Consider the following 25,699-nt stretch of genomic DNA (forward strand, 5'->3'; position numbering starts at 1 on the left):
CCAAGATTATAACAGCAGAGCAAAAAATCTCAGCAAATCATTAATGGGATCATCAGGTGCAGAGACGATAACTCCATAGATGGGGGTTTCAGGAACAGGTGAAGGGGGGTGGGAGGAAAGTGGTGATTTGGAGCACATTTGGAGGTAAGATTTGTTTGCAAAGTGGCAGAGATTGATTTATTCCAAAGAAGTATTCGAACCATAGAACCTTACAATATTACAGAACAGAAACAGGCCCCTTTGGCCCTTCTTGTCTGTTCCGAACCCTTTTTCTGCCGAGGCCCTCTGACGCACCTAGTCCATAGCCCTCCATACCTCTCCCATCCATGTACCAGTCCAAATTCTTTTCAAATTAAAAATTGAGCCCACAGTCACCACTTCAACGGACAGCTTGTTCCACTCTCCCACCTCTTCACTCTGTGTGAAGACGTTCTCCCTCATGTTCCCCCTAAATTTATCCCCTTCACCCTTATCCCATGTCCTCTGGTTTGTATTTCACTTGCTCTCAGTGGAACAAGCCTACCTATATTTACTCTGTCCTCCACATCATTTTAAATCTCTCTCTCAATTCTTCCCTCATTCTACACTCCAGGGAATAAAATCATAACCTGTTTAACCTTTTCCTACAACTCTGCTCCTGACGTCCAGGCCACATCCAAGTCAATCTCTGCACAATTGCCATCCTTCCTGCAGTTAGGTGATCCAAACTGCACACAATAATCCAAATTGTGTCTCACCAATGAAAATTATACTTTATCCTTTGATTGATCAAGGTCAATGTGCCAAAAGTTCTCTTTGCAACCCTATCCACATGTGACACCATTTTCAGAGAATGAGGTATCTGTATTCCCAGATCCCTCTGTTCTATCGTACTCCTCACTGCCCGACTGGTTACCATGTATGTCCTTTCTTGGCTTGTCCTTCCAAAATGCAACACCTCACACTCATCTGCATTAAATTCCATTTGTCAGCCCATGTTTCCAGCTGGTCCTGATCCCTCTTCAAGCTTTGAAAACCTTCTTTAGTGTCCACAACACCTGCAAGCTTACTCATCCAATTTACCCCATTATCATCCACATAGCCTTCCTGGTTTTTTTCTTGAGGTTTTTTCTTGCATTTTCTATACTCTTCAAGCACCTCATTTGCTCTGTGATGTCTATACCTGCTGCACACCTCTCTTCTTCCAAACCAGATTCCTAAGCCTGCTAATCTTGACAGGAACATGCAAAGTCTGTACTCTCCAAATTTCACCTTTGTAGGTCTTCCACTCACCCCGCACATACTTTTCCAGGTCAACACCTTCTCATTCCTTTCTAATTTCCTCAAATTGGCCTTTCTCCAATTTAAAATCTCAACCCGAGTCCCAGACCTATCCTTTTCTATCATTAACGAAACTAATGGCATCATGTTGACTGGAGTTGATGTTTGAGGAATTGGAATTTGCATCAGAAAGACAAATCAGAAAGTTTTGCTTTATTGAGGTGGAGGGCATTTCTGGTCTTGCAGTCAGAGAAAAATCGGACCATTTATTGCAATAATGGCCTGGGATTGATGGTCATGGAGAAAAGCTGTGGGCCATTAAGTGCTCGAGAGAATAGGAGTTGCAAACGGGTCGGATTGCTGAGGGAGAACACATATTTACCTTTGAAGGATGATGGATTGGGGAGAGGGGTCATCTGGAGTAAAAGTAGACAGGCAGAAAAACGATAATGCAGAATAACCCTCTGCAGCCAAATCTATGTCCATTAGTGGTGAAAAGCCAAATGAGTTCTTCAGCATTATTTTATCAATGCTGATGTAAATCTAAGCATCAGAACATTTTTAAATATTTTCTTGTGACCTTGATGGTTTGCAAGGGGACTTCAGGGCCGGTCAAGAGATGTAGACAAGATAAAGATGATGAGCTCAACAGCATCAGAAAATGCTCAAACATCAGGCGTATTAAATACCTCGAAGCATTAATGAGTAATGATCAATAGAAAGTTTGATCTGGTTGTTTGAGAAAATTCCAATATCCTGTGGTTATTGGGTCCTTGAAAATGTTCGCCTCCTCACCCCAAAGCAGGCCAGAGAGTTGTTGGTATTTATGATAATTTATAGAATCGCCTTCACAGGCTGTTTATCTCCTTGACCCAAAGACAATATCGAAATTAACCAAGGCATCGGCAAATCTAAGATATACAGAAATAAATATTAATTTTATTGTGAATGAGTCATTGTGTCATTTTGAAATCACAGGTTCTTCAGGGAGAAATTTCTGAACATGAAGATGGTGTCGAAAAGTTACAGGAGGCAGCAAAGTGCCTGCTGAATTTGAGCAATGACGTTGTTCCAAATATAGTCCAGCTTCGAAAGACCACAGGTACCATTTCAACATTTGATGTTTAGATCAAAAGGTGGTTCTCTAATTCCAACAAATACAAGTGATGCTTCCAGCTGGTAAATTAGACATTTTCAAATTGTGCAAATTACCAGTGGGGACCCACCAACCTCTTTGAACCATTCTAAAATATTTCTTGCAATTGATTGGATTTCAAATGTTGAATCATCTTTACCTAGCACGTCATAAATAGGCTATCATTTCATAAACAGCTCTGAAAATGACCATTTACTAAAGAACTGTGCACACTTCAATGTTTGAATAAAATGCAGTATTTAAGAAAGTTCAATCGAACTTTCTCCACTGAATTGTGGTCAGTGATTCAGACTCGTAGGCCAGAATCGCAATAGTATTGCAAAATGTGTGTTTATTGAATGAAATTTCTGCTCGAGTGGTGCATCTTAGAAGTGTTGGGTCTTATAAAATTGTTGCATTAAAGGTACTGAATTGAGAACCATATTTGGAGCGTTGGAAATGAAAATGGCGGCAAATGGGAATTCTTGCAGTGAATTCGTTGAAAGTGATGCTCTGCGATTATTTAATAAAGCAGCCAGGCTCCAGTCATGCATACTTGTCCGTGGCTCATCAATTAAAGAGAAGATTGAATGATTGGAAACCAGACAACTTCCAATCATAGAAACAAGACTGGAAATAGGAAACATATGTTAAAATATGCCAGCAAGGCGGTGAAGTCACGAGCTCCATCGAAATGTTAATGTTGCTTTTCTTTTTTCCAGATGCTCTATCAGCTCATTTATTTTTATACATTTTTGTTTCCTTTCCTAAACCTCAGAAATTCTATATTTTCCGTTTGTCTTGTTGATCAGTTATTAATAGAAATAGAGGGTATGTAGAAATGGTAGAAGGTTAAGCAGCGGCCATTTACCAAGTGTGAACATCTGGCAAACATGCAGCCAAGGAAGTGTTTAGGGCTGTGATGTCTCAAAGACCCCCCAATGAGAGGGGATTTCTCATGCTGTGCTGGGAGGGCACTGAAGATCCATGCATCTGAGCACCTGAAGGGCGGGATACAGTTCTGGTGAGAACGGTTGCAGCTGCTCTCAGAGTCTTCTCTATTCAGCAGGGTATTCTTTGTTGTTCCTGCTCCTCCCCGGCCCCAGCTCCCCCCCACTTCACCTGCTCCTCTCGATGAGTAAAAGGCCTTGAAGTCAACATGTTTTCAACAGAGTTGCACAACTGTCCCTCTCTTTCTCTCTCCATTTTCTTTTGCAAATGTCCCTTCCTTTTCACTGTTCTTCATTTCACTTGTCTGCTATTTCATGCTGATTCCCTCCAAACTTTTTTCATTCCTTGCTCACCTTTTCTCTCGTCATCTTCTGTTCTGCATTGCTTTAAATATTACTAAACCCACAGTTCTCTCTCCAAACCAAAAAAATGTGTTTGTTGGGAAGAAAACACCGGAAAAATGGTAAATCTTTGAAGACATTTTTAAATGTATGTGTAACAGAACCTTGTGTTCATTTTAGCTACCATCGAACAGAGATTCCAGCGTTTGCGTCAGGAAACATCAGAGCAGAAGAGGACGTTGGAACGGACAAATGTCCAAGTGGAAGATCTTGAAGGTTTACTTTTACCTGGCACTTCTCACCACTGCGATTTTGGAAATGTTTTATTTCTGGATTGATGAAGCAGGGTCGTTGACCTAGTTGAGAAACATTGCTATTTTGCACACATAACTGGTCCCTAATAGCAATGCAGGAATGAACAGATGATGTTGATTGCAAGATAAATCTTGGCTGAGACAATTACAGTCCAGATACAGGACATCTCGGCCCCTCGAGTCCACACCGATTTAAGTGAGCTCCTCTAGCCCCACTTACCCACTCCCTGTCCATAAACCTCCAATCCCCTCACATCCAGGCAGCTATCCAACTTGTTCTGAAATGACACAGGAAGTTACATCCCAGACCCTGGCACCAATCTGTTTCCTTAATCGTATCCACAGAATCCACAATTTGTCATCCTGACCATCGAATCCCCTATAACTATTACCCTCCTCTTCCTTTCCCTACCCTTTTGGGCAACAGAGGTTGACCTTGTGCCAGAGATACAGCCACTGATTCCTTCCCCAGCCTGAATGCTCCTCAAGGAGGTGTACCATTTGTTGAGTGCTTCAGTCACAGGTGCCCCCTCCTGTATCTGTCTCTTCCCTTTCCCCTCTCCTAACTGGAACCCACTGATCCTCCTCCTGTGGCCCTGTTGAGACCACCTGGCTATAGCTCCTATCTATGATGGCCTCACTCTCACTGACCAGGTCGAGGTCATTGAGCTGCAGCTCCAATTCCCTAACACGGTCCCTGAGATGCTGCAGCTCAGTACACCTAGTGCAATCGTGGATGTCCAGGAGGTCGAAGACTCCAGGACCTTTCACATCTGACACTGAAAAGAGCAAACTGCTCTCACACTCAACCCTTCTCTCTTCCCCCTCACCTTAGAAAGAGAAAATAACAAAAAAAATATAGTCTTACCTTAATCTAGATACACTCGACCTCAGCCTCTACTCGCTGAACCCTCTCGAGCCAAAGCCTCGAAACCCCACTCTTTCACCAGGCCACTACTCACTGGGCCACTCCTCGCTGGCCTCTCCTTTGCGTTTCCCTCCTTTTATCGGCCTTGACCAATTAAACCTGTCACTCTCAACTCGCTCCACCTCCGAACACTGCCCAAACTCTGGTCTCCGCCTCCTCCGACTCACTGCTCGAACCGACTAGGCCCGAGGCCGGGTAAAGAACAGAATTTATTGTACGATAGAATCTTGTATGTTCTTTAAAAACCATATAGGATGTGGTTTAAGGTCTCATCCAAAGCAATTGCATCCACTAATGCAATTTGATTTCACTACTTCCCCAATGTGCCATTTAGAAATGCACAGAATGACGTGGATGTTGCTTCTCTTCACCATCTGAAACAAGTAAATGGGTTCTTACTATTAAAGCTTCTGCCTCGCATGTTCGAAGTTTGAAAAAGATCAAAGCTGGTGCATAGTTTCATGCATCCACAAGTGTATAAAAAATGGGTTGTGGCAAATCATCGGCAATTATCCATGCCTGCTGCATCCAGGCATATTTGAAGATTGGAGCACGACTGCAACGCCATGTCAACTGTGGCGGATTAACTACCACTCCAGGCTGAGCTTTAGTAAAGCCCCCCTAACCTTGCCTCCCTGCCCCACTCTTTGCTGAATCGAATAAAGTGACATTAAGTTACTTTAAATAACATATTAGGGGTCTCCAAAGTGGTCGATATCGACCCTTGGTGAAGGGGTGGGGGGGTGGGTTGGAGAGGCAGCAGCGTGACCCAGATGAGTGGGGGGGGGGGTGAGACAGCAGCACCACTCACGTGGGCAAGGAGGGAGATAGACGGCAGCGCGACTCGGGTGGATTGGAGAATGGTAAATAGAGTCCCCTTGTTTAAAAAAGGTAATAGGGAGAATCTTGGGAATTAGGGTTAGTCTTACATTCTTCTTTTCTTTGGCTTGGCTTCGCGGACGAAGATTTATGGAGGGGGTAAAAAGTCCACGTCAGCTGCAGGCTCGTTTGTGGCTGACCAGTCCGATGCGGGACAGGCAGACACGATTGCAGCGGTTGCAAGGGAAAATTGGTTGGTTGGGGTTGGGTGTTGGGTTTTTCCTCCTTTGCCTTTTGTCAGTGAGGTGGGCTCTGCGGTCTTCTTCAAAGGAGGCTGCTGCCCGCCAAACTGTGAGGCGCCAAGATGCACGGTTTGAGGCGTTATCAGCCCACTGGCGGTGGTCAATGTGGCAGGCACAAAGAGATTTCTTTAGGCAGTCCTTGTACCTTTTCTTTGGTGCACCTCTGTCACGGTGGCCAGTGGAGAGCTCGCCATATAATACGATCTTGGGAAGGCGATGGTCCTCCATTCTGGAGACGTGACCCATCCAGCGCAGCTGGATCTTCAGCAGCGTGGACTCGATGCTGTCGACCTCTGCCATCTCGAGTACCTCGACGTTAGGGGTGTGAGCGCTCCAATGGATGTTGAGGATGGAGCGGAGACAACGCTGGTGGAAGCGTTCTAGGAGCCGTAGGTGGTGCCGGTAGAGGACCCATGATTCGGAGCCGAACAGGAGTGTGGGTATGACAACGGCTCTGTATACGCTTATCTTTGTGAGGTTTTTCAGTTGGTTGTTTTTCCAGACTCTTTTGTGTAGTCTTCCAAAGGCGCTATTTGCCTTGGCGAGTCTGTTGTCTATCTCATTGTCGATCCTTGCATCTGATGAAATGGTGCAGCCGAGATAGGTAAACTGGTTGACCGTTTTGAGTTTTGTGTGCCCGATGGAGAAACTTGTCCGTGAACCACTCTTTGCAGATGATGCCGCTTTAGTTGCCCATTCAGAGCCAGCTCTTCAGCGCTTGACGTCCTGCTTTGCGGAAACTGCCAAAATGTTTGGCCTGGAAGTCAGCCTGAAGAAAACTGAGGTCCTCCATCAGCCAGCTCCCCACCATGACTACCAGCCCCCCCACATAGTCTTACATTATTGGTGAGTAAACTAATGTAAGGGATTCTTAAGGATGGGATCTATGAAGATCTGGAGAAATACACTCTACTCAAGGATAGTCAGCATGTCTTTGTGAAGGCAAGCTTGGGCCTCACAAATCTAACTCAGTCTTTGGAGGAGGTTACAAAAGAAATTAATGAGGGTACGGTGATAGATGAGGTCTACGAGGATTTTAGCAAGGCGTCTGAGAAGGTCGGTCACAGGAGACTCCTTCGGAAAGTCCTGAGTCATGGGATGAGCGAAAAATTACCTGCATGAAATAAAAGCTGTCATGTCGGAAGAAAGCAGAGTGTCGTAGTGGAATGAAAGTATTCTGCCTGGAGGTTGGTGCCGCAGGGATCTGTTCTGCGACCCCTGCTCTTTGTGATTTTCATGTCACCTGGATGAAGAGGCGGATGGATAGGTCAGTAAGTTTGCGGATGTCACGGAGGTTGGTTTGGAGGAGTTGTGGATGGAGATGAAGGCTGTTAAAGGTTACAAAATGATGAAGGTGGGATGCAGAGTTAGGCAGAAAAGTGGTGGATGGATTTCAATCCAGATAACTGAGAGTTGATGCATTTTGGAAGGACAAACCAGAAGGCTGAGTCCAGAGTTAATGGTCAGTTACTTAAGAGTGTGGATGAACAGAGGAACCTTGGGTTGCAAATCTACACATTTCTCAAGGTTGCCGCACAGTTTGATAGGAGAGTGAAGAAGGATTATGGTGTGCTGAGATTCCTTCATAGGTGGTTTGAATTCAGGAGTAGAGTTGTCATGTTGCAAATCTATAAATCTTTGGTATGACTCACTTAGAATATTATGTTCAGTTCTGGTCACCTCATTATAGGAAGGAGAGGGGACAGAGGAGATTTACCAGGATGCTGCCTGGATTGGGAAACAATTCTCATGAGGCAAGGTTCGCAGAGCTGGAGTGTAGAAGGATTAGAGGAGACGTGATAGAGGTCTACAAGATCTTCGACATCCTCCCGTGAATTCAGGGACCAGAACACTACGTAATATTCCAAATGCGGCGAACCAAAATTTTATACAGCTGTAACTTGACTCACCAACTTTTACACTCAGTTCCCCAAATCATGAAGTCCAGCAGGCTGGATGTTTTTTTACAATCCTCTCCACCATGTTGTCTCTTTCAGGGTGCAGAGAGCGTTCAGCTCAAAATCCTTCTCTCCATCAATGCTAGAAAGGATATATTGTAGACTTTCCCTTGCATTTGACCTCCCCCCCTCCCAAATCCAGCACCTCACTCAGGGGAGGGAGAGGGGAAGAGGAGGGAGAGGGGAAGGAGAGGGAGAGGAAAAGAGAGGGAGGGAGTGTTGTCGAGGAAGGGGGAGGGATATAGTGAGAGGGTGAAGGGAAGAGGAAAAAGAGAGAGAGTGGGGAAGGAGAGGGAGGGAGAGTTGTCAAGGAAGGCGGTGGGATAGAGGGAGAGAGGGTGAGTGGAAGAGGAGGAGAGGGAAAGGGGAAGGAGAGAGGAAGAAATGTCGAGGAAGGGGGGAAGGATACAGGGAGAGTTTGAGGAGAAGGAGAGGAAGTGGAGAAGGAGAGGGAGAGAAAAGGATAGGGAGGAAGAGTTGTAAAGGAAGGGGGAGGAATATAGGGAGAGGGTGAGGGGCATAAGAGAGGGGAAGGAGAGAGAGAAGAATGGAGTGGGAGGTAGACTTGTCGAAGAAGGGGGTGGGTTAGAGGGGAAGAGGAGAGGGAGAGGCAGGGAGAGTTGTCAAAGAAGGGAAGGGATAGGGGAAGTGGAAGAGGAGAAGTCGATGGATAGGGGAAAGAGAGGAAGAGGAAAGAAGAGGGAGGGAGAGTTGTCGAGGAAGGGTAAGGAATATAGGGAGAGGGTGAGGGGAAGGAGAAGGAGAAGGGAAAGAGGATGAGGGATAGTTGTCAAGGAAGGCAGAGGGTTATAGGGAGATTGTGAGGGGAAGGGAAGGAGAGGGAGGGAGGGAGAGTTATCAAGGAAGGGGGAGGGATATAGGGAGAGAGTGGGGGAGGAGAAGAAGATGGAAAGTGGAAGGAATGGGAGAGGGAGGGAGAGTTGTCAAGGAATGGGGAAGGATATAGGGAAGAGTGTGAGGGTAAGAGGAGAAGGAGAGCGATAAGAGATGGAGAGGGAGAGGAAAGGAGAGAGGGAGAGTTGGTGAGGAAGGGGGAGCGATATAGGCTGAGGGTGAGGGGAAGAGGAGGAGAGGAAAAGGAGAGGGAGAGGAAAGGAGAGTGAGGGAGAGTTTTCGAGGAAGGGGGAGTAATGGGGTGAGGGTGAGGAGGGGAAGGAGGGAGGGGAAGGAGGGGGAAAGGGAGAGGGAGGGAGAGTTGTTGAGGAAGGGATAGGGATTTTGGGAGAGGGTGAGGGGAAGAGGAGGAGAGGGAGAGGAAAGGAGAGGAGAGTTTTTGAGGAATGGGAGGGATATAGGGAGAGAGTGAGGGCAGGAGGAGAGGGAGAGGGGAAGGAGAGGGAGAGGGGAAAGAGGAGGAAAGGGAGGGAAATTTTTTGAGGAGAGGGATTTTGGGAGAGGGTGAGGGGGAGAGGGAGAGGAAAGTAGAGGGAGGGAGAGTTGTTGAGGAAAGGGGAGTGATAGAGGGAGAGGGTGAGGGGAAAATGAGAGGGAGAGGAAAGGAGAGTTTTTGAGGATGGGGAGGGATATTCGTAGAGAGTGAGAGTTAGAGGGGAAGGAGAGGGAGGGAGAGGTAGGAAGAGTTGTCGACGAAGGGGGAGGGATAGAGGGATAGGGGATTAATGGGTTTCTATTGTCTCTGAATCTTTACGAAAAAGTGAAGATGATTTTGAGCTAAAGACCATTGGTCGTCTTCGCGTGATCTTCCTCAGCTCTGTTCATCTCTTCCCTTGAATGACTTTTGTTTCCATTGCTTGTAGATTCGTGAAGCGCAGAAGGGAGGACAACAACTTGTGCTGGAAGTCGAGCTGGTAGCAGGACCAACTGTCAATAAGGCAGCCACACTTGGAAACACAATCAACATGTTCAGGTATTTCTACATCCAGTCCTGGAGGATCTCAACAAAGTTCAAGGAGATTTCTGCCAACACCTAAAAATTCGACAACTCCAAAAAAATGTAGTGAACAGATCCAACCTTTGTACACATCATTCATCACCCACACCAAAGCCTTTAACTCTGCATCAAGGAAACAACTATAGGACACCCCTTCTAGTATTAGATGAACTGAAATGGAAATACGGATCCTGAGGCTCTTCAACAAAGGCATATTGGCCACAGTCATGGTCAACATGAGTACTTGGGAGCCTTTTTGCATGAAGTGAAGAGTAAACAAGGATCTGTGTCAGGTCACTCGCCTGAGTGCTACTGGTACCATGTAACCCAGTACTACCTGTCGCATGGTCGAGTGGTCGGCGACTAAACCGGCTCCCCCATCAGGCTTGCCTGGTGAGGAGGGTGGCTAGACACCCTGCAGGATGAAAAACAAGACCTGTCAAAGGGTGGATGAACCATGGACAGAAAGGTCTGGCAAACCATCATCTGAGAGGGAACAGCAACCTTTGAAGCCAGCAGATGTGCAGAAATAGAAGAAGATGAGAGGAGAGGCCGTACCAACCCAAGCCTGATCTGCCATCTGGAACAACCTGTCCTGAATGCAGAAGAACTTTCAAAGGCAAGATTGAACACAGAAGCCACTTGATAGCAACGAGGAGGAGAACTTTCTGACAGACAGCGCAGAATTCAAACTGAGGTCCAGTCCTGACCACTGGCCATGTAAAGGCATTGCCCTAACCACTACATCAACCGTGACACCCTGCTCAGAGAAGCCGGCTGGAATCTCGAGCGTCTGGAGGAATCGATGTGTCAGGCAGCAGTGGGGAGGGGTCGGGGATCAGCGGCGGCAGTGGGGAGGACTCGGGGATCAGCGGCAGTTCCTACCACACCCCCACACACACAAACCCTGACGCACACGCTCCACACACACACACATACACACTCGATTCTTTGAAAGATTTTATTTAATATTCTCAAATTACATAAAGAAAATCAAATACACATAAAATAACTGTAAACTACATCCCCTCCCCCTTACTAATACAATAAAAACCAAAAAAAGTAAAAAATAACCAAAATAAAGAAAAAAAAAACAACCTCTCCTCCCCCAAAACCTTAGAGAAATGTATCAAATATTCCCTGATTGGTCTGCCAACATTACAACATTGATTTAATTTCTATAGCCATGTGTTTCAAATATAAACACCACATATAAATAAAAAAGAGTAATTACTTACATTATATGTTAATTTTTCTAAATATAGACAAGAGTGCAATCCGTTATGCCATCTTTGCAAGTTTATATTCTTCCATGTGACAGCTATATATTTTCTCGCTACTGCTAACCCAAATCTTAACAAAGCCAAATATGGTTTAGGCATTTTGAATCAACAAATGGAACATTAACATAACCCAACAAACATATTTTTGGATCCATTAAATATCCCTTTGAAACAAATCCCTCAAAAATTTTATAATTTCCTCCCAAAAATGCTTAATTTTCTTTCTCGACCAAACTGAATGTACAAAAGTAACTTTCTGCTCTCTACATCTAAAACAGAAATCTGTTAAACTGAATCCATATCTCTTCAATTTCTCAGGGGTTGAATATAATTGATGCAAAAAATTCTAATTGACCATAGTATACCTCACATTAATTAACTTGCTAACACCGTCAACACACAGTTTTGACCATTCCTCCCATGTCAAAATAATATTTAATTCTTTCCCATTTGTCTTTTTCCATTTTCTCCTGCAACAACCTATACATATCAGAAATAAAGCATTTTTCACCTTTATCTGCAATTAATAATTAAAATTTCTTTTGACCTGGTAAATTTATTTCCTTCCCATAATTCTTCTTTAAATAATCTCAAAGTTGGTAATAAACAAAGAATTTGATGCAATACCATATCTTTCCTGCAACCTTTTAAATGAACAAAACCTCCCTGCTTCAAAACAATCTATTACATTCACTAATCCTTTAATTTCCCAATCTTTTAAGTAAGGATTCTATCATGAAAAGGGAATTAATTTATTCTGATATAATGGTGATCTTATCGAAACTATTCCGATAGAATCAAGAATTAAATTGCGATTTTACCAAATATTCATTATATGTCGAAAAACGGATAATTTAAATTCTTGTAACAATAAAGGATTCCATTTATAAATGAAATGATTAATATTATTTTCCAAAATCTGAGCCATCTTTATCTTTGCCCACCTAGGAGATTGTTGATTATCAAATAACCAATTAATAAACTTCATCGGTGCCACCTCATAATAATTATAAAAACAATGTAATTGCAAACCACCCAATTTATAATGCCAAGTCCATTTTTGGAAAGAAACCCTCGATAATTTACCTTTCCATAAGAATAACCCAACTATGCAAGGAATAGATTGAAAAAAGTATTGTACTCGAGCATAAATGTTCATCTTTATGCAATTCACTCTTCCTATTAAGGTCAGTGGTAAATCTTTCCACTTATCTAAATCAATTTTAACCTTATTTAATAAAGGTACATAATGCAAAATAAATAATTCATGATCATTTTTATTTACAACTATTCCTAAATATTTAATTTTATTTGACCATCTAAATTTAGTAATTTGTCTACAATCCATAAAATCTTCTTCTGCTATTGGTAAAACCTCACTCTTTTCCCAATTAATCTCATATCCCGATAATTTACCATACTTATTCAACAAGTCCTGTGATAATTTTAGTGAAGTTTTTGGATTAGTTAAATATGCAAAAACATCATGTGTAAATAAGCTAATTTTATTTTCATTTTCTCTCACTTTAAGTCCTCTAACACCAAAATCATGTCAAACAGCCTGAGGTAAAGGTTCTGTCACCAAAGCAAGTAAAGCAGGTGAAAGAGGAAAACCCTGTCTTGTAGAACAAGATAAATTAAAAGATTTTGAAATCTCACCATTCGTTATTACCCTTGTCGTAAGTTCTGCATATAAAGCCCTAACACAACCCCTAAAAAATGGAACAAAATTAAATTTTTCCAATACTTTAAACAAAAACTTCCACTCAACTCGATCAAATGCCTTCTCAGCATCCAAAGATATATCCGTTGGTTGATTATCTTGTTGTTTTTAGCATTAATTAATGAAATCAATTTAACTATATTATCTGATGACAATTTAACTACATTGTCTTTGACAAACCCTACCTGATTGTTACGTAAAAAAATTTGGCAAATAATTCACTAACCTATTATCTGAAACTTTTGACACCAATCTATAATCAACATTTAATAATGATATCGGTCTGTAAGGTGACACTTTTAAAGAGTTCCTTTCTTTTTTTAGGTATAACTGTAATCAATGCTTTTGAGAAAGATTCTGGAAATACATCCATTTTAGTTGCTTGTTTCAAAACATCTTTATATAATGGAAATAATAAATCATTAAATTTTTTATAAAACACCACCTTAAATCCATCCTCTCCAGGAGATTTCCCATCAGGCATCGATTGCAAAGCTTCTCTCAATTCTAATTCAGTAAATAAAATATCTAAATTCTTTACCTCAAATTCATTCAACACTGGCAAATTTAAACTAGATAAAAATAAATCAATTTGATCCATTTTTTGATAACCCTCTGACATATATAAATTTTCATTAAATTTTAAAAATTCATCAGTATTCATTTATGTAATTTCTCCATTCTTCCTAATAGCATTAATTGTCCTTGATACTTGCTCAGTTTTATGTTGCCATGCCAAACCATATGCACTCTTTCTCCCAATTGATAATAACATTGTTTAGACTCCAACATCATTTTCTCATATTTATACGTTTGTAAATTATAACGTAATTTCACTTTAGATAAATTTATCCTTTCATCCTCTGTATAATTTTTTTAAATTTTTTTCTCCAAGCCTTCGATTTCCTTTTCCAAATTTAAACTTACGAATAAATAGTTTTTTTCTCTCTTAGTTGTATCGCTAATAATTTGTCCCCTCAAATATGCTTTTAAAGCATCCCACAAAATAAATTTACTTTGAACTGAATTTTCTTCCATTTGTAAATAAAAAATAATTTGATCTCTCATCTACTAAATGAAATCTGGTCTCTTCAATAACTTTTCATTAAACCTCCATCGATAAGCTGTCTCAGTTAATTCAGTCCCTAAACATTTAATGAAGGATATGAGAATAACCTACTTTTATATTCTGCAAAATTAAATCTTCTTGTAAATGCACAGAAATCAAAAATACATTTATTCTAGAGAAAGAATTATGCCGAGCTGAATAAAGTGAATAATCTTTCTCAGTTGGATTTAATTTCCTCCAAATTTCCACTAAATTTAAATCCTCCATCATCTTAAACAGTCTTTTTGCCATTTTAGTTCTTTCAACAATTTTTGGAAATTTGTCCAACAAGGGATCCAAACAACAGTTAAAATCTACTCCGACTAACACATTCCCATATGCCTGATTCGAATTTAAAAATGTCCCTGAAAAAAATGTCTGATCATCTTCATTTGGTGCATAAACATACATTAAAGTCCAACTTTCAGAAAAAAATCTTCCAATTAACAATCAGTACTCTTCCAACTTTATCAAAAAAAAATCCACAGCAATAAGTTTATTTTTATTAACTAATATCACCACGCCTCTAGTTTTAGAGTTTAATGAAGAAAAAATTACATGTCCTGACCAATCTCTCTTCAACTTCAAATGTTCTTTTTCTGTCAAATGAGTCCTTTGCAAAAATACAATATCTACTTTTAGCTTCTTTAAATTTTTATTTTTTCTGCCTTTTTCTCCTTTGATTGTAATTCAAAAGATACATTTTTACGTATCAAAATAGCTACATCTTTAGCCTTAGAATTAAATGAAGAAGAATATACATGCCCAACCCAGTTCCTTTTTAATTTCACGCTTTCCTTCACATTCAAATGTGTTTCTTGTAAAAAAGCAATATCAATTTTCATTTTCTTAATATATGCCAAGACCCGCTTACGTTTAACCTAACTATTTAATCCTCGAACATTAAAAGTAGCAAACCTCAACTTTGACATATCTACTATTATTACTAAATACCAATAATATCTTTATATAAAAACTCAAATTAATGTATATAGGCCCTCCAATAAAAAAATCACAAATTAAAAACTAAAAAAAAATTAAAATAAAAAAAATTTAAAAATAAAGAAAAAGGAAAAAAAAAGAAACCCCCCCCCCAAAAAAAAACTACCAAAAGGTAGTAATCCCCTAAACAAAAATTGGGTGTGGGTCACCCACCAGTGGCTGATGACTAGTAAAGAAAGTCCAAATCTCTCCTTGCCCAGCCAAACAGTCAGTAACATCAAAATATTATAAGAACAAAAGAAAAAATAGAATAAGAAAATTCTTTTAACCCAAAAGACTCCAATCTTGAAAATCCCATTTCAGAAGTTGGACTCTTTCCATTCCTGTTTTTTTCCCATTTTTGCCATTTCTTCCTTTTCCAGAGCTACCAAAGTTTTCTTTAGGAGATAATGCTGGACTATGTCTTTGTCCTCTTATATCTGGCCATGAGTCAGCAAAAATCATTGCTTCACAATCAGTTTCAAAAAACCAAAATTGATAGACTCCGTAAAACACCTTCAACACTGCAGGGTAACGAAAAGTAGACTTATAACCTTTATGTCACAAAACTTCTTTAACTGGATTGAATCGACGTCGACCTGATGCATTTCCAACAATGGAGACATTTTCCTGTGTGCTCCCTCCATTGAAATCAAAAGGCTTTCTACTTCTTGGGAACACGCACCTTCTTCCGGGGAATGGGTAATTCCAGCGCCATCCTTCATTTGGTAGCAATAGATTTTTTTTCAGCCCGCACAGGAAATCTTTGGGGTCTAGGCAATGAAGAAATTGAGCCAGGGGCTGTTTCAGGTCGTCTAGTCCCCAGATCCTCAGCACTTCGAAAATGTATATTCTTATGAACTTGAGGTTTAATCTTTTTACCATTAGTGGCCATAATAATTGCTTGATACTTTAAACTAAAATTTAAAAAGTTCAAACTTGAAAACAAAGGGTTAAAAAACAGGTATTTAAAAATCTGGCCAGAGAGGTCGAGATTACATGTCTAGACTCTACGCTATCTTGCCACGATCCCTACTTTTAGCTTCTTAATATAATCTATCACACATTGCCTTTTTATTGGGTGATTTAAACCCTTAACATTAACAATTGTAAAACTTAAATTACTTATTACAACTTACACAATGGCACCCAATCTTTCACAATTAACTTAAACAAAAACCCTCAACCAACAATAAAAAACACTAGACCCCCCCCTGAAAAAACTGCAACACACTCGAGACACATACCCCAGACACATACCCCAACAATCACACACCTCCCACACACACACCCTACACACAACCCCCAACACACATCCCCAGACACACATTCCACACATACAAGCCCCGACTCACACCCCCCACAATCACACACCTCCCACATGCACACCCCACACACACATACACATCCCAGGAACACACCCTCACGCTCACAAACTCCCACACATACACTCTGCGCACACACACACACATATCCCCCATACACATACTCCCCCACACACAACCTCTGACAGATATACACAAACACCCTTCGACACTCATACACACATTCCACACCCTCACTCCACAAACACCCAATGCACCCACAGTCCCCTTCCCACACACCACACCTACACATATACCCCGACGCACAACCCAGAAACACCGCCCACATACACCCCTCACACACACTTTCACACATGACCACCTCCCACACACAACTCACAAAATCAACTCCCAGCCACACATCCCACACATAAACGCACACTCACACTCACCCGATACAACCCCTGGACAGATAAACCTCCCACACACATACCCGTACACACATCCTCTCACACTCAGTCCCCCCCACACACACCCACCCACACCCCATATACCTCTCACACACACCCCCAAACACACACACACCTTCACACTTGACCACCTCCCACACACAACCAACACAAAATCAACACCCAGCTACACACACACATACACGCACACTCACACAATACAACCCCTTCACAGATAAACCTCCCACACACATACCCGTACACACATCCTTTCACACACACAGTCCCCCCCACACACACCCACCCACACCCCATATACCTCTCACACACACACCCAAACACACACACCTTCACACTTGACCACCTCCCACACACAACCAACACAAAATCAACACCCACCTACACACACACATACACGCACACTCACACAATACAACCCTACACATCTGCCCCAAAAAACATGGCCCCAATGGACATCCCCCACTCACTCCCCACATACACACCCCACACAATCATAACCCTACAGACTTCCCCACAAAAACAATAACATACCCGTCCCACACACACCCAACACAAACCACACACACACCCATTCATAGACCTCCACCCATCCCCCAAACACATACCCCACATACACACCCAGCACATGGACGCCCCTCCATATTCACCACCGCATTCACACCCCTGCACACACAACCCACGCACAAACCCATTCCCAATCATGCCCCCTACACACTCTCTCCCTCGCATGCACTGCCACACTTATTTCTCCGCACACACACCCTTCACACCCTTGACACAAACATTGCCAGACAAATCCCACCATGCACACGCACTAATGCGACCCTGCACAAACACCTTCCCACACAAGTCCCTCACACATGCACTCCCACTCACATGGCCCTACACACACATCCCGAACCACATACCCCTACACACACACACAAGCCATAAATACGCCCACACACACACTCCCTCATACAACCCCCTCACACACAAACCCGCAAATCCACCCACCCACACCACCCCACACATATTTCCCCCACACTCATGCGCTCACACACAGACACACACACATTCCCTCCACGTATATCACACACACACACACACACACACACACACCAACCCTCCATATGCAAACCCCACACAAGCCACACATCCCATACCCACACACACACAAACCCCACTCATAAACACCACACAAGCACAAAACCCCTAACACACACAAACTCACACACAAAAACACCACACAAACACAAACAACCCCCACACTCAAATCCACCCCACACACTAACCCACCACACACACTAACCCACCACACATACACACCATACTCACATCCCCAAACATCAGAGACTTACCCAAATTCCCCACACACACAAACCCCAAAATAGCGCCCATGGTGGAAGTGAGGGCATTGGTGCAGTCGCTGACCCATGGGGAGGTGTGGGTGAGGGAATTGGTGCCATCGCTGATGGAGGGAGGGGGTGGTGCCGTCGCTGATGGAGGGAGGGGGGTTGGTGCCGTCGCTGATGGAGGGAGGGGGTGTGGTGCCTTCGCTGATGGAGGGAGGGGGGTTGGTGCTGTCGCTGATGGAGGGAGGGGGCTGGTGCCTTCGCTGATGGAGGGAGGGGGGTTGGTGCCGTCGCTGATGGAGGGAGGTGGATTGGTGCCATCGCTGATGGAGGGAGGGGGGTTGGTGCCATCGCTGATGGAGGGAGGGAGGTTGGTGCCATCGCTGATGGAGGGAGGGGGGTGGTGCCATCGCTGATGGAGGGAGGGAGGTTGGTGCCATCGCTGATGGAAGGAGGGGGGGTGGTGCCATCGCTGATGGAGGGAGGGAGGTTGGTGCCATCGCTGATGGAGGGAGGGAGGTTGGTGCCATCGCTGATGGAAGGAGGGGGGTGGTGCCATCGCTGATGGAGGGAGGGAGGTTGGTGCCATCGCTGATGGAGGGAGGGAGGTTGGTGCCATCGCTGATGTGTCAAGGGGTGCAAGATGACATCATCATTGACAAGTATGGGGATGGAAGTAGCGCTGACAAGCGGGGTGGGGGCGCATGCAATGCTTGCCATGTCCTATATACGTTGGTGCCCCACACAGACACTGACACACACACTCACCCTGCCACACACACCCACTCACACATACACACCCCCACACACACCCCAAACCCACACCCCTCACACACTCCCCATACACCCATCCCCCACAAACTCACACCCCTCACAACCACACACACACCCCTCACACACACCACACATAACCCACACCCCTCATACACACACCCTCACACATGCCCCACAACACACACCCCTCCACACCATCTCTCCACCCATCCCACACGCTCTCACCCCCCACCCACACATCCACACACTCAGACACCCCCACACTGCCCCCTACACATATTCTCACAAACACACATCTACACACACTTCCCACACACACCCATCCCTCACACACACACCACATTAACACACCATACACACACCCACCCCCACACACCCCACTCCCCACACACCCACTCCCCACAAACACACATCCCTCACAAACACACACCACACATAACCCACACACACTGCCACACACATACCCCACAACACACACCCCTCCACAACACCCACCCACCCATCTCACACACACTCTCACCCCCCACCCACACACTCAGACACCCCCACACAGCCCCTACACTTATCTTCACAAACACTCATCTACACACATTTCCCACACACACCCCTCTCGCACCCATCACTCACACACACACACCCCACACTAACACACTATACACACACCCACCCCCCACATACCCCACTCCCTACACATCCACCCTCCACAAACACACATCCCTCACAAACACACACCACACATAACCCACACCCACACCCCTCATACACACACCCTCACACATGCCCCACAACACACACCCCTCCACACCATCTCTCCACCCATCCCACACACTCTCACCCCCCACCCACACATCCACACACTCAGACACCCCCACACTGCCCCCTACACATATTCTCACAAACACACATCTACACACACTTCCCACACACACCCATCCCTCACACACACACACCACATTAACACACCTTACACACACCCACCCCCACACACCGCACTCCCTACACATCCACCCCCCACAAACACACATCCCTCACAAACACACACCACACATAACCCACACACACATACCCCTCATACACACTCCCACACACATACCCCACAACACACTCCCCTCCACACCCCCATCCACCCATCCCACACACTCTCACCCCCCATCCACACACTCAGACACCCCCACACAGCCCCCTACACTAATCCTCACATACAACCCACACACTCCCACTTACACACACCCCACACACACCTCTCACACACACCCACAAACACACTTCCCACACACTCAGACACCTTCCACACTGACTCCACACAACACACAGACCACACACAATTCCCACACACACCCCACACACCCACATACTTACACACACTTCCCACACACACTCCCACTTACACACACACCCCACATCCCCGCACTTACCAAATACTCACCCCACACAAACCTCTCACATCCACTTCCCACACACTCAATCCACACACTCAGACAACTCCCACAGTGACCCCACACACACACACACATCCACACTCCAATAGAATCTCTTTTCTCCCTCTCCCCTTAATCCCGTCTCCGAACCAGATTCTTGTATTTAAAGTAGACTTTGTTCCTAGACGAATATAATATGGGTCTGGAAGTCGGGATTTAGAATGAAAGGTTCTGAAAATCGTTCAGGATAGGTCCCCCCAATTATTTCGGGGCAAATTGGAAGATGTTCTTTTATATCAGCGACATGTTCTATCAGTGAGATAATTTTGTCGAGTTCCTTCCATTTGACGTCGATGTTGTGCTTTGTACAAATGTCTGCATATATTTGTTCACTTATGGAAAATGGAAAGAAGGAAATGCACACACGCACACATACCCACTCCCACACCCTCCCACACGCACACATACATACACACAACCTCCCTCACACCCCTTCTTACACACGCCCACACACATACCTACCCAAAAGGACCCAAGCACATACACTCCACACATATCCACCACACAATCCTACCCACACACCCCACACACAACCCCTCACCCATTCCCTCCATAACCCCACATGCAGACCCCAAACACACACCCCAATCCCACAAAACTCCAGACACACATCCCAATGATTTTGGGGTAAATTGGAAGATGTGCTTTTCTATCAGGGACGTGTTCCATAAGTGAGTTAATTTTGTCGAGTTCCTTCCATTTGACGTCGATGTTGTGCTTTGTGCAAATGTTCTGTATATATTTGTATATATTTGTTCACTGTTCTGTATATATTCTGTATATATTGTATATATTCTGTATATACATTTTCACTGTAAACAAAAGCCCCACATATCTGCACACACACCCTCACACACACACCCTCCCCCACACCCCTTCTTACACACGCCCACACACATTCCCACCCACAAGCAACCATGCACATATAACCCACACACATCCACCGCACAATCTCACCCACACACACCACACACATCCACTCACACGTTCCATCCAACACCCCAATACCCGAACATGCAGTCCACAAACACACACCCAATTCCACACAACTCCACACACACATCCCAAATCCACACACAACCCCAACTATTTCGGGGCAAATTGGTAGATGTGCTTTTATATCAGGGACGTGTTCGATAAGTGAGATAATTTTGTCGAGTTCTTTTCATTTGACGTCGATGTTGTGCTTTGTACATATGTTCTGTATATATTTGATCGTTGATATATTTGTATATATTTGTTCACTCTTCTGTATATATTCTGTATATATTGTAAATATTCTGTATATACTTTTTCACTGTAAATAAAACCCCCACATACATGCACGCACACACACACTACCACACACACCCAAATGCCAACAGACACTCCCACTCCCTCACACACACACACACACACACACACACACACACACACACACACACACACTGTCCCTCACACCCCTTCTTACACACGCTCACACATATACCCACCCACAAGCACCCATGCACTTATACCCCACACACATCCACTACACAATCTTAAAAAATCAAACAAAAGATGAGAAACATTAAATCGGACCGACCCGACAGGACGGAGGAACTAAGGTCGTTTGGAATCAGCAGATGCGATAGAATCGGCAATCTCCGTCAGGCCGAGGGACCTTGAAACACCACACAAGTACAAACTAAACTGGATGAGAGGGTCCTTGCAGAGAAATGGATTGGAGTCAATCCACAGGACCCTCAGAGCAACAGAGAGGATCACTGGAGTCTCCCTCTTCCCCATCAGTGTGATCTAGCAGGATCCTTGTCTGAAGAGGCCATGCCAAATCCTGGAGAAGCCCTTTGACCCTGCCCACAGCATCTCTCAGCTGCTCCCATCAAGGAAGAGAAAGGAGGATCAGAACCAGCATCAGCAGGATGAAGAACAGCTTCTGTGCAGGGGTCGGGAGAAGGTTGAAGCACCAAAGGAACTGCTCCCACTCACCATCCGAGTGCAAACAGAGAGCGCATGTAAAATGTTCAATGATGGGAATGTATGGACATGATACTAAGGGCTGAAAGAGACTTGGAACAGGGTTTTTTGTGGTCGATCATTTATTACGAATAAAGTCTTACACGAAAGGGCAAGAAGCAGCTAAGGTTCTTCTTTCCACACAGATCTACTGTTAGTCCTCTAATTCTATGGGAACTGTCGCAGGGTTGCAGCTCCCAGTTGTTGGGATAGGCTGACACAAAGTGGTAGGTCCAGGTACTAATGAGGATGCCATCAGATGGTTCCCCACCCCCCACTCTCTCCCCACCACCACTGCCAACATCAGTTCTTTGTATTACAAATAAAGATGAGTGAAACACAGAAGTCTGCAGACGCTGTGATTATAATTACAAACACACCGACATGCTGAAGGAACTCAGCTATTCTTTCCAGCATTCAGGCCTGAGCCCTTCTTCAAGGAATAAACAGAATAACCCAGAAGCAGGAAATCTCAGAAAGGCTCAGAATTCTGGTTAGGGGACAAATCCCGCCCAACAAAAGGTGTTAATTGGATGTGATAGGGATGAGGTTTTTCATAGCAGGCCGAGCGACCATGTGGTCAGGCGGGCCGAATCGCTGTCCCAGTCAGTTGGTACAAGATGGCATAGGCCCCCCTTCCCTTCTCATGAGAAGCATGCATTTGGTGACACATGTTGCCTGGGAGATGTCGCCACATCCTGGTTGCAGCAACTCCGCAACGCACTGACATCACTCCCCTAGACCAGCGCACCCCAGAGAGGAATGAGGTCGTCCCCTAAAAGCAGCACGAGAGGTTCATATAAAGGCAGTTACTGGTTCACTTCATGCTGTGTGGAGGTGCTTCATTTCAGTAGCACCACCTTTTGCAGTCACGACAAGACCATGAACAGGCTGTCAGCAAGAGAATGGGATGGGGAATTGAAGCAGGTGGCCACTGGGAGATCCCCGCTCTTGTGGCGGACGTGGAGAAGTTTGTGTTTATAGGATAGCTATAAATTCCGATGAAAATACAACCAGTATAGGTTTTACTCACTCACAGGCTTCCAGAGTGGGTGAGAAAATACAAGTCTTTAGGCCAGCAAATCTTCCAGACAGGGTTCAATGATCAATTCTTCCCAACAGGGTCCCAACCTCCAAAAGGCAGCCCATTCATATATTGGTTTCCCGCCCAAACACAGCTGATTGAGTCTATTACCTATCAGATGTGAATTGTCAAAAGCTACAGTAAGCGTTCAGTAACCTTAACAACACCTTCCAGTGCCAGCTTGAAATTGTTTCTGCTCAGAGGTTTTGCCCACCATTGTTCACAGACGAAGGTGAATGATGCTTGTCAGTGACACATGGGTCTCTCTGGAGGTTGAACTGATCCCAGGGCACTGAGTTCTGGAGAAATGACCACACCAAATTTGATGTTGCTGAATGGAGGAAACACTTTCGTATGTCGCATGGCACCTTTCACTTCGTGCTGGAACTCTAAGAACCTCACCTGAAGCCGCATAGACGAGGCGCAGCAACCATGGAGCCGGGATTTCGATTAGCTGTGGCTCTGCGCTGGTATGCCACCCCTTGTGAGTATCGATCCATCAGTCCCATCTTTGGAATAGGCATCAGCACCGTGTGCATGGTGGTGCAGGTGGTGACGGCCGCCTTGACGAAGTTCCTCGGTAAACGTCTCATGTCCCTGCCCATTGGAACACGTCTCCAGGAGACCAATGACAGCTTGGTGCAAAGGGGATACCCAATGTGTGCCGGTGCCATTGATGGATCACATATTCCCATTATTGCCCCCAGCTTGCATGCTGCAGCCTACTACAATCGCAAAGGCTGGCATTCAATGGTTCTGCAAGCGGTGGTCGACCACAGATTCTGGTGAGCTAAGCCTTTATTGGTCTTTATCACATCACATCTCAATGTCTATCACTTCACTGTGCTTTCCATTCACGTTACAGCTTCTCAGATGTGTTTGTTGGCCGGGCAGTACCCATGATGCCCGAGTGCTTACCAACTCTCCTCTGTATAGAAAGGAAGAGGACCAGGGCGGATACCACTTCCCACCTGACGTGAGTGTTCACCCTACAAAGCTCCATGTGTTAATCTTATGTATGCTTATTGTGTCAACGGTCATGTGTATGAATTAACAACATTCTCCATTGTTGTGCCTGCAGGTGTCCAAGGATGTTAATGGAGTGGAGGTTCCAGCGCATCTTGTGGGTCATCTGGCATATCCACTACGAAATTGGCTGATGAAGGGGTTCACACAGCACCAAGGACTGGATCTGGATCAGCAAAGATTTAACAAGGCCCTTAATTCTGCAAGGATAGTGGTGGAACATGCATATTGCCGTCTAAATGGCTGCCGGTGGTGCCTGTCCAACCGTCTGGATATCTCTACCACCTTAGTCCCAGGTGTTGTGTTTGCTCGCTGTGTCCTGCACAATATATGTGAGATTAACAAGGAAGACTTTCTGTCAGAGTGGACGTTGGTTGAAGCAGATGGTCCTGCACCCATTAGCACAGATTGTCACAATCAGCAGGCCCATGGGCACCAGGCCATCCATTCTGCCATTTTGTCCATCCTGTAAGGGTATGACCCTGCCACCTAGCTCCTAATTTCCACAACTTGTTCCCCCCTCCACCCTCCCCACCCAATGCGACAACATGAGCCTACTGCCTGGCATGTGATGTGTTCTCGTGAAGTAATGGTTGCATATAAATGAGACTTGTGTGCTTGTCAAAAATGTAATAAAAAACATTTTTTGAGAAATCTTATTGCTTCATAAATATCTGAGTTCGATATAGCAATGTAAACATTTCACATTATGTTTAAACTAGATGTAAACCATGGAACGGACAAATCACATTGCAAATACACTCCACACTTGAACACCGCAGAACAAAAACAAAAATGGTAAACACAACAAACACCTCCACCCGGCACCACAGCATTTCTGTGTTGTGCCGATTATCCCTCTCGGAGGAGGGTTACCAAGTTCATTTGGCAGGCGCATCCTGCGCATTCAGGTGGCCTTCCGGCAGCCCATATTGCCATTATATGCGGCTTTACAAGTGGGGCATTTGGCCTTTTCTAAGAGTTCCTGTATCTGGCTCATTCCTTGAAGAAGGGCTCAGGACTGAAATGTTGGGAATATATCTTGATCTCCTATGGACACTGAAAATCCGGGCTGAGCTCCTCCAGCTTAACGGTGGGTTTTTAACCACAACATATAGATGCACATCTCAAGACAAGGCCACAAAAATGTGCCACCTGGGAAAATTGCATAACAGGGGCATCTTGTGGTTCCACTTGGCTGCTTCTTACATTATTTGGC

General features: G+C 44.5%; 2 protein-coding genes across 3 annotated transcripts in view; both read left to right on the forward strand.

The window, feature by feature from the left end:
• Positions 1 to 16,665, forward strand: part of LOC138750441 (microtubule-actin cross-linking factor 1-like) — a 32,755-nt gene extending 16,090 nt beyond the window's left edge. The window contains exons 6-8 of one of the 2 annotated variants that reach the window (XM_069912483.1): positions 2,239 to 2,362; positions 3,868 to 3,963; positions 9,787 to 16,665. In XM_069912483.1, coding sequence (XP_069768584.1) covers positions 2,239 to 2,362; positions 3,868 to 3,963; positions 9,787 to 9,794 — 228 coding nt within the window. In that variant the 3' untranslated portion in view covers positions 9,795 to 16,665. The remainder of the gene's footprint in view (positions 1 to 2,238; positions 2,363 to 3,867; positions 3,964 to 9,786) is intronic. The other variant, XM_069912484.1, reaches the window with a different exon arrangement.
• A 5,914-nt stretch (positions 16,666 to 22,579) lies between these two features.
• Positions 22,580 to 25,093, forward strand: LOC138750435 (uncharacterized). The gene is made up of 2 exons (XM_069912476.1): positions 22,580 to 24,430; positions 24,536 to 25,093. The coding sequence occupies exons 1-2, from the start codon at positions 24,083 to 24,085 to the stop codon at positions 24,950 to 24,952; spliced, it is 765 nt and encodes a 254-aa protein (XP_069768577.1). The 5' UTR covers positions 22,580 to 24,082; the 3' UTR covers positions 24,953 to 25,093.
• The last annotated feature ends 606 nt before the right edge of the window (positions 25,094 to 25,699 follow it).

This window comes from Narcine bancroftii, unplaced genomic scaffold (genome assembly GCF_036971445.1).
Source record: "Narcine bancroftii isolate sNarBan1 unplaced genomic scaffold, sNarBan1.hap1 Scaffold_149, whole genome shotgun sequence".
NCBI lineage: Eukaryota > Metazoa > Chordata > Chondrichthyes > Torpediniformes > Narcinidae > Narcine > Narcine bancroftii.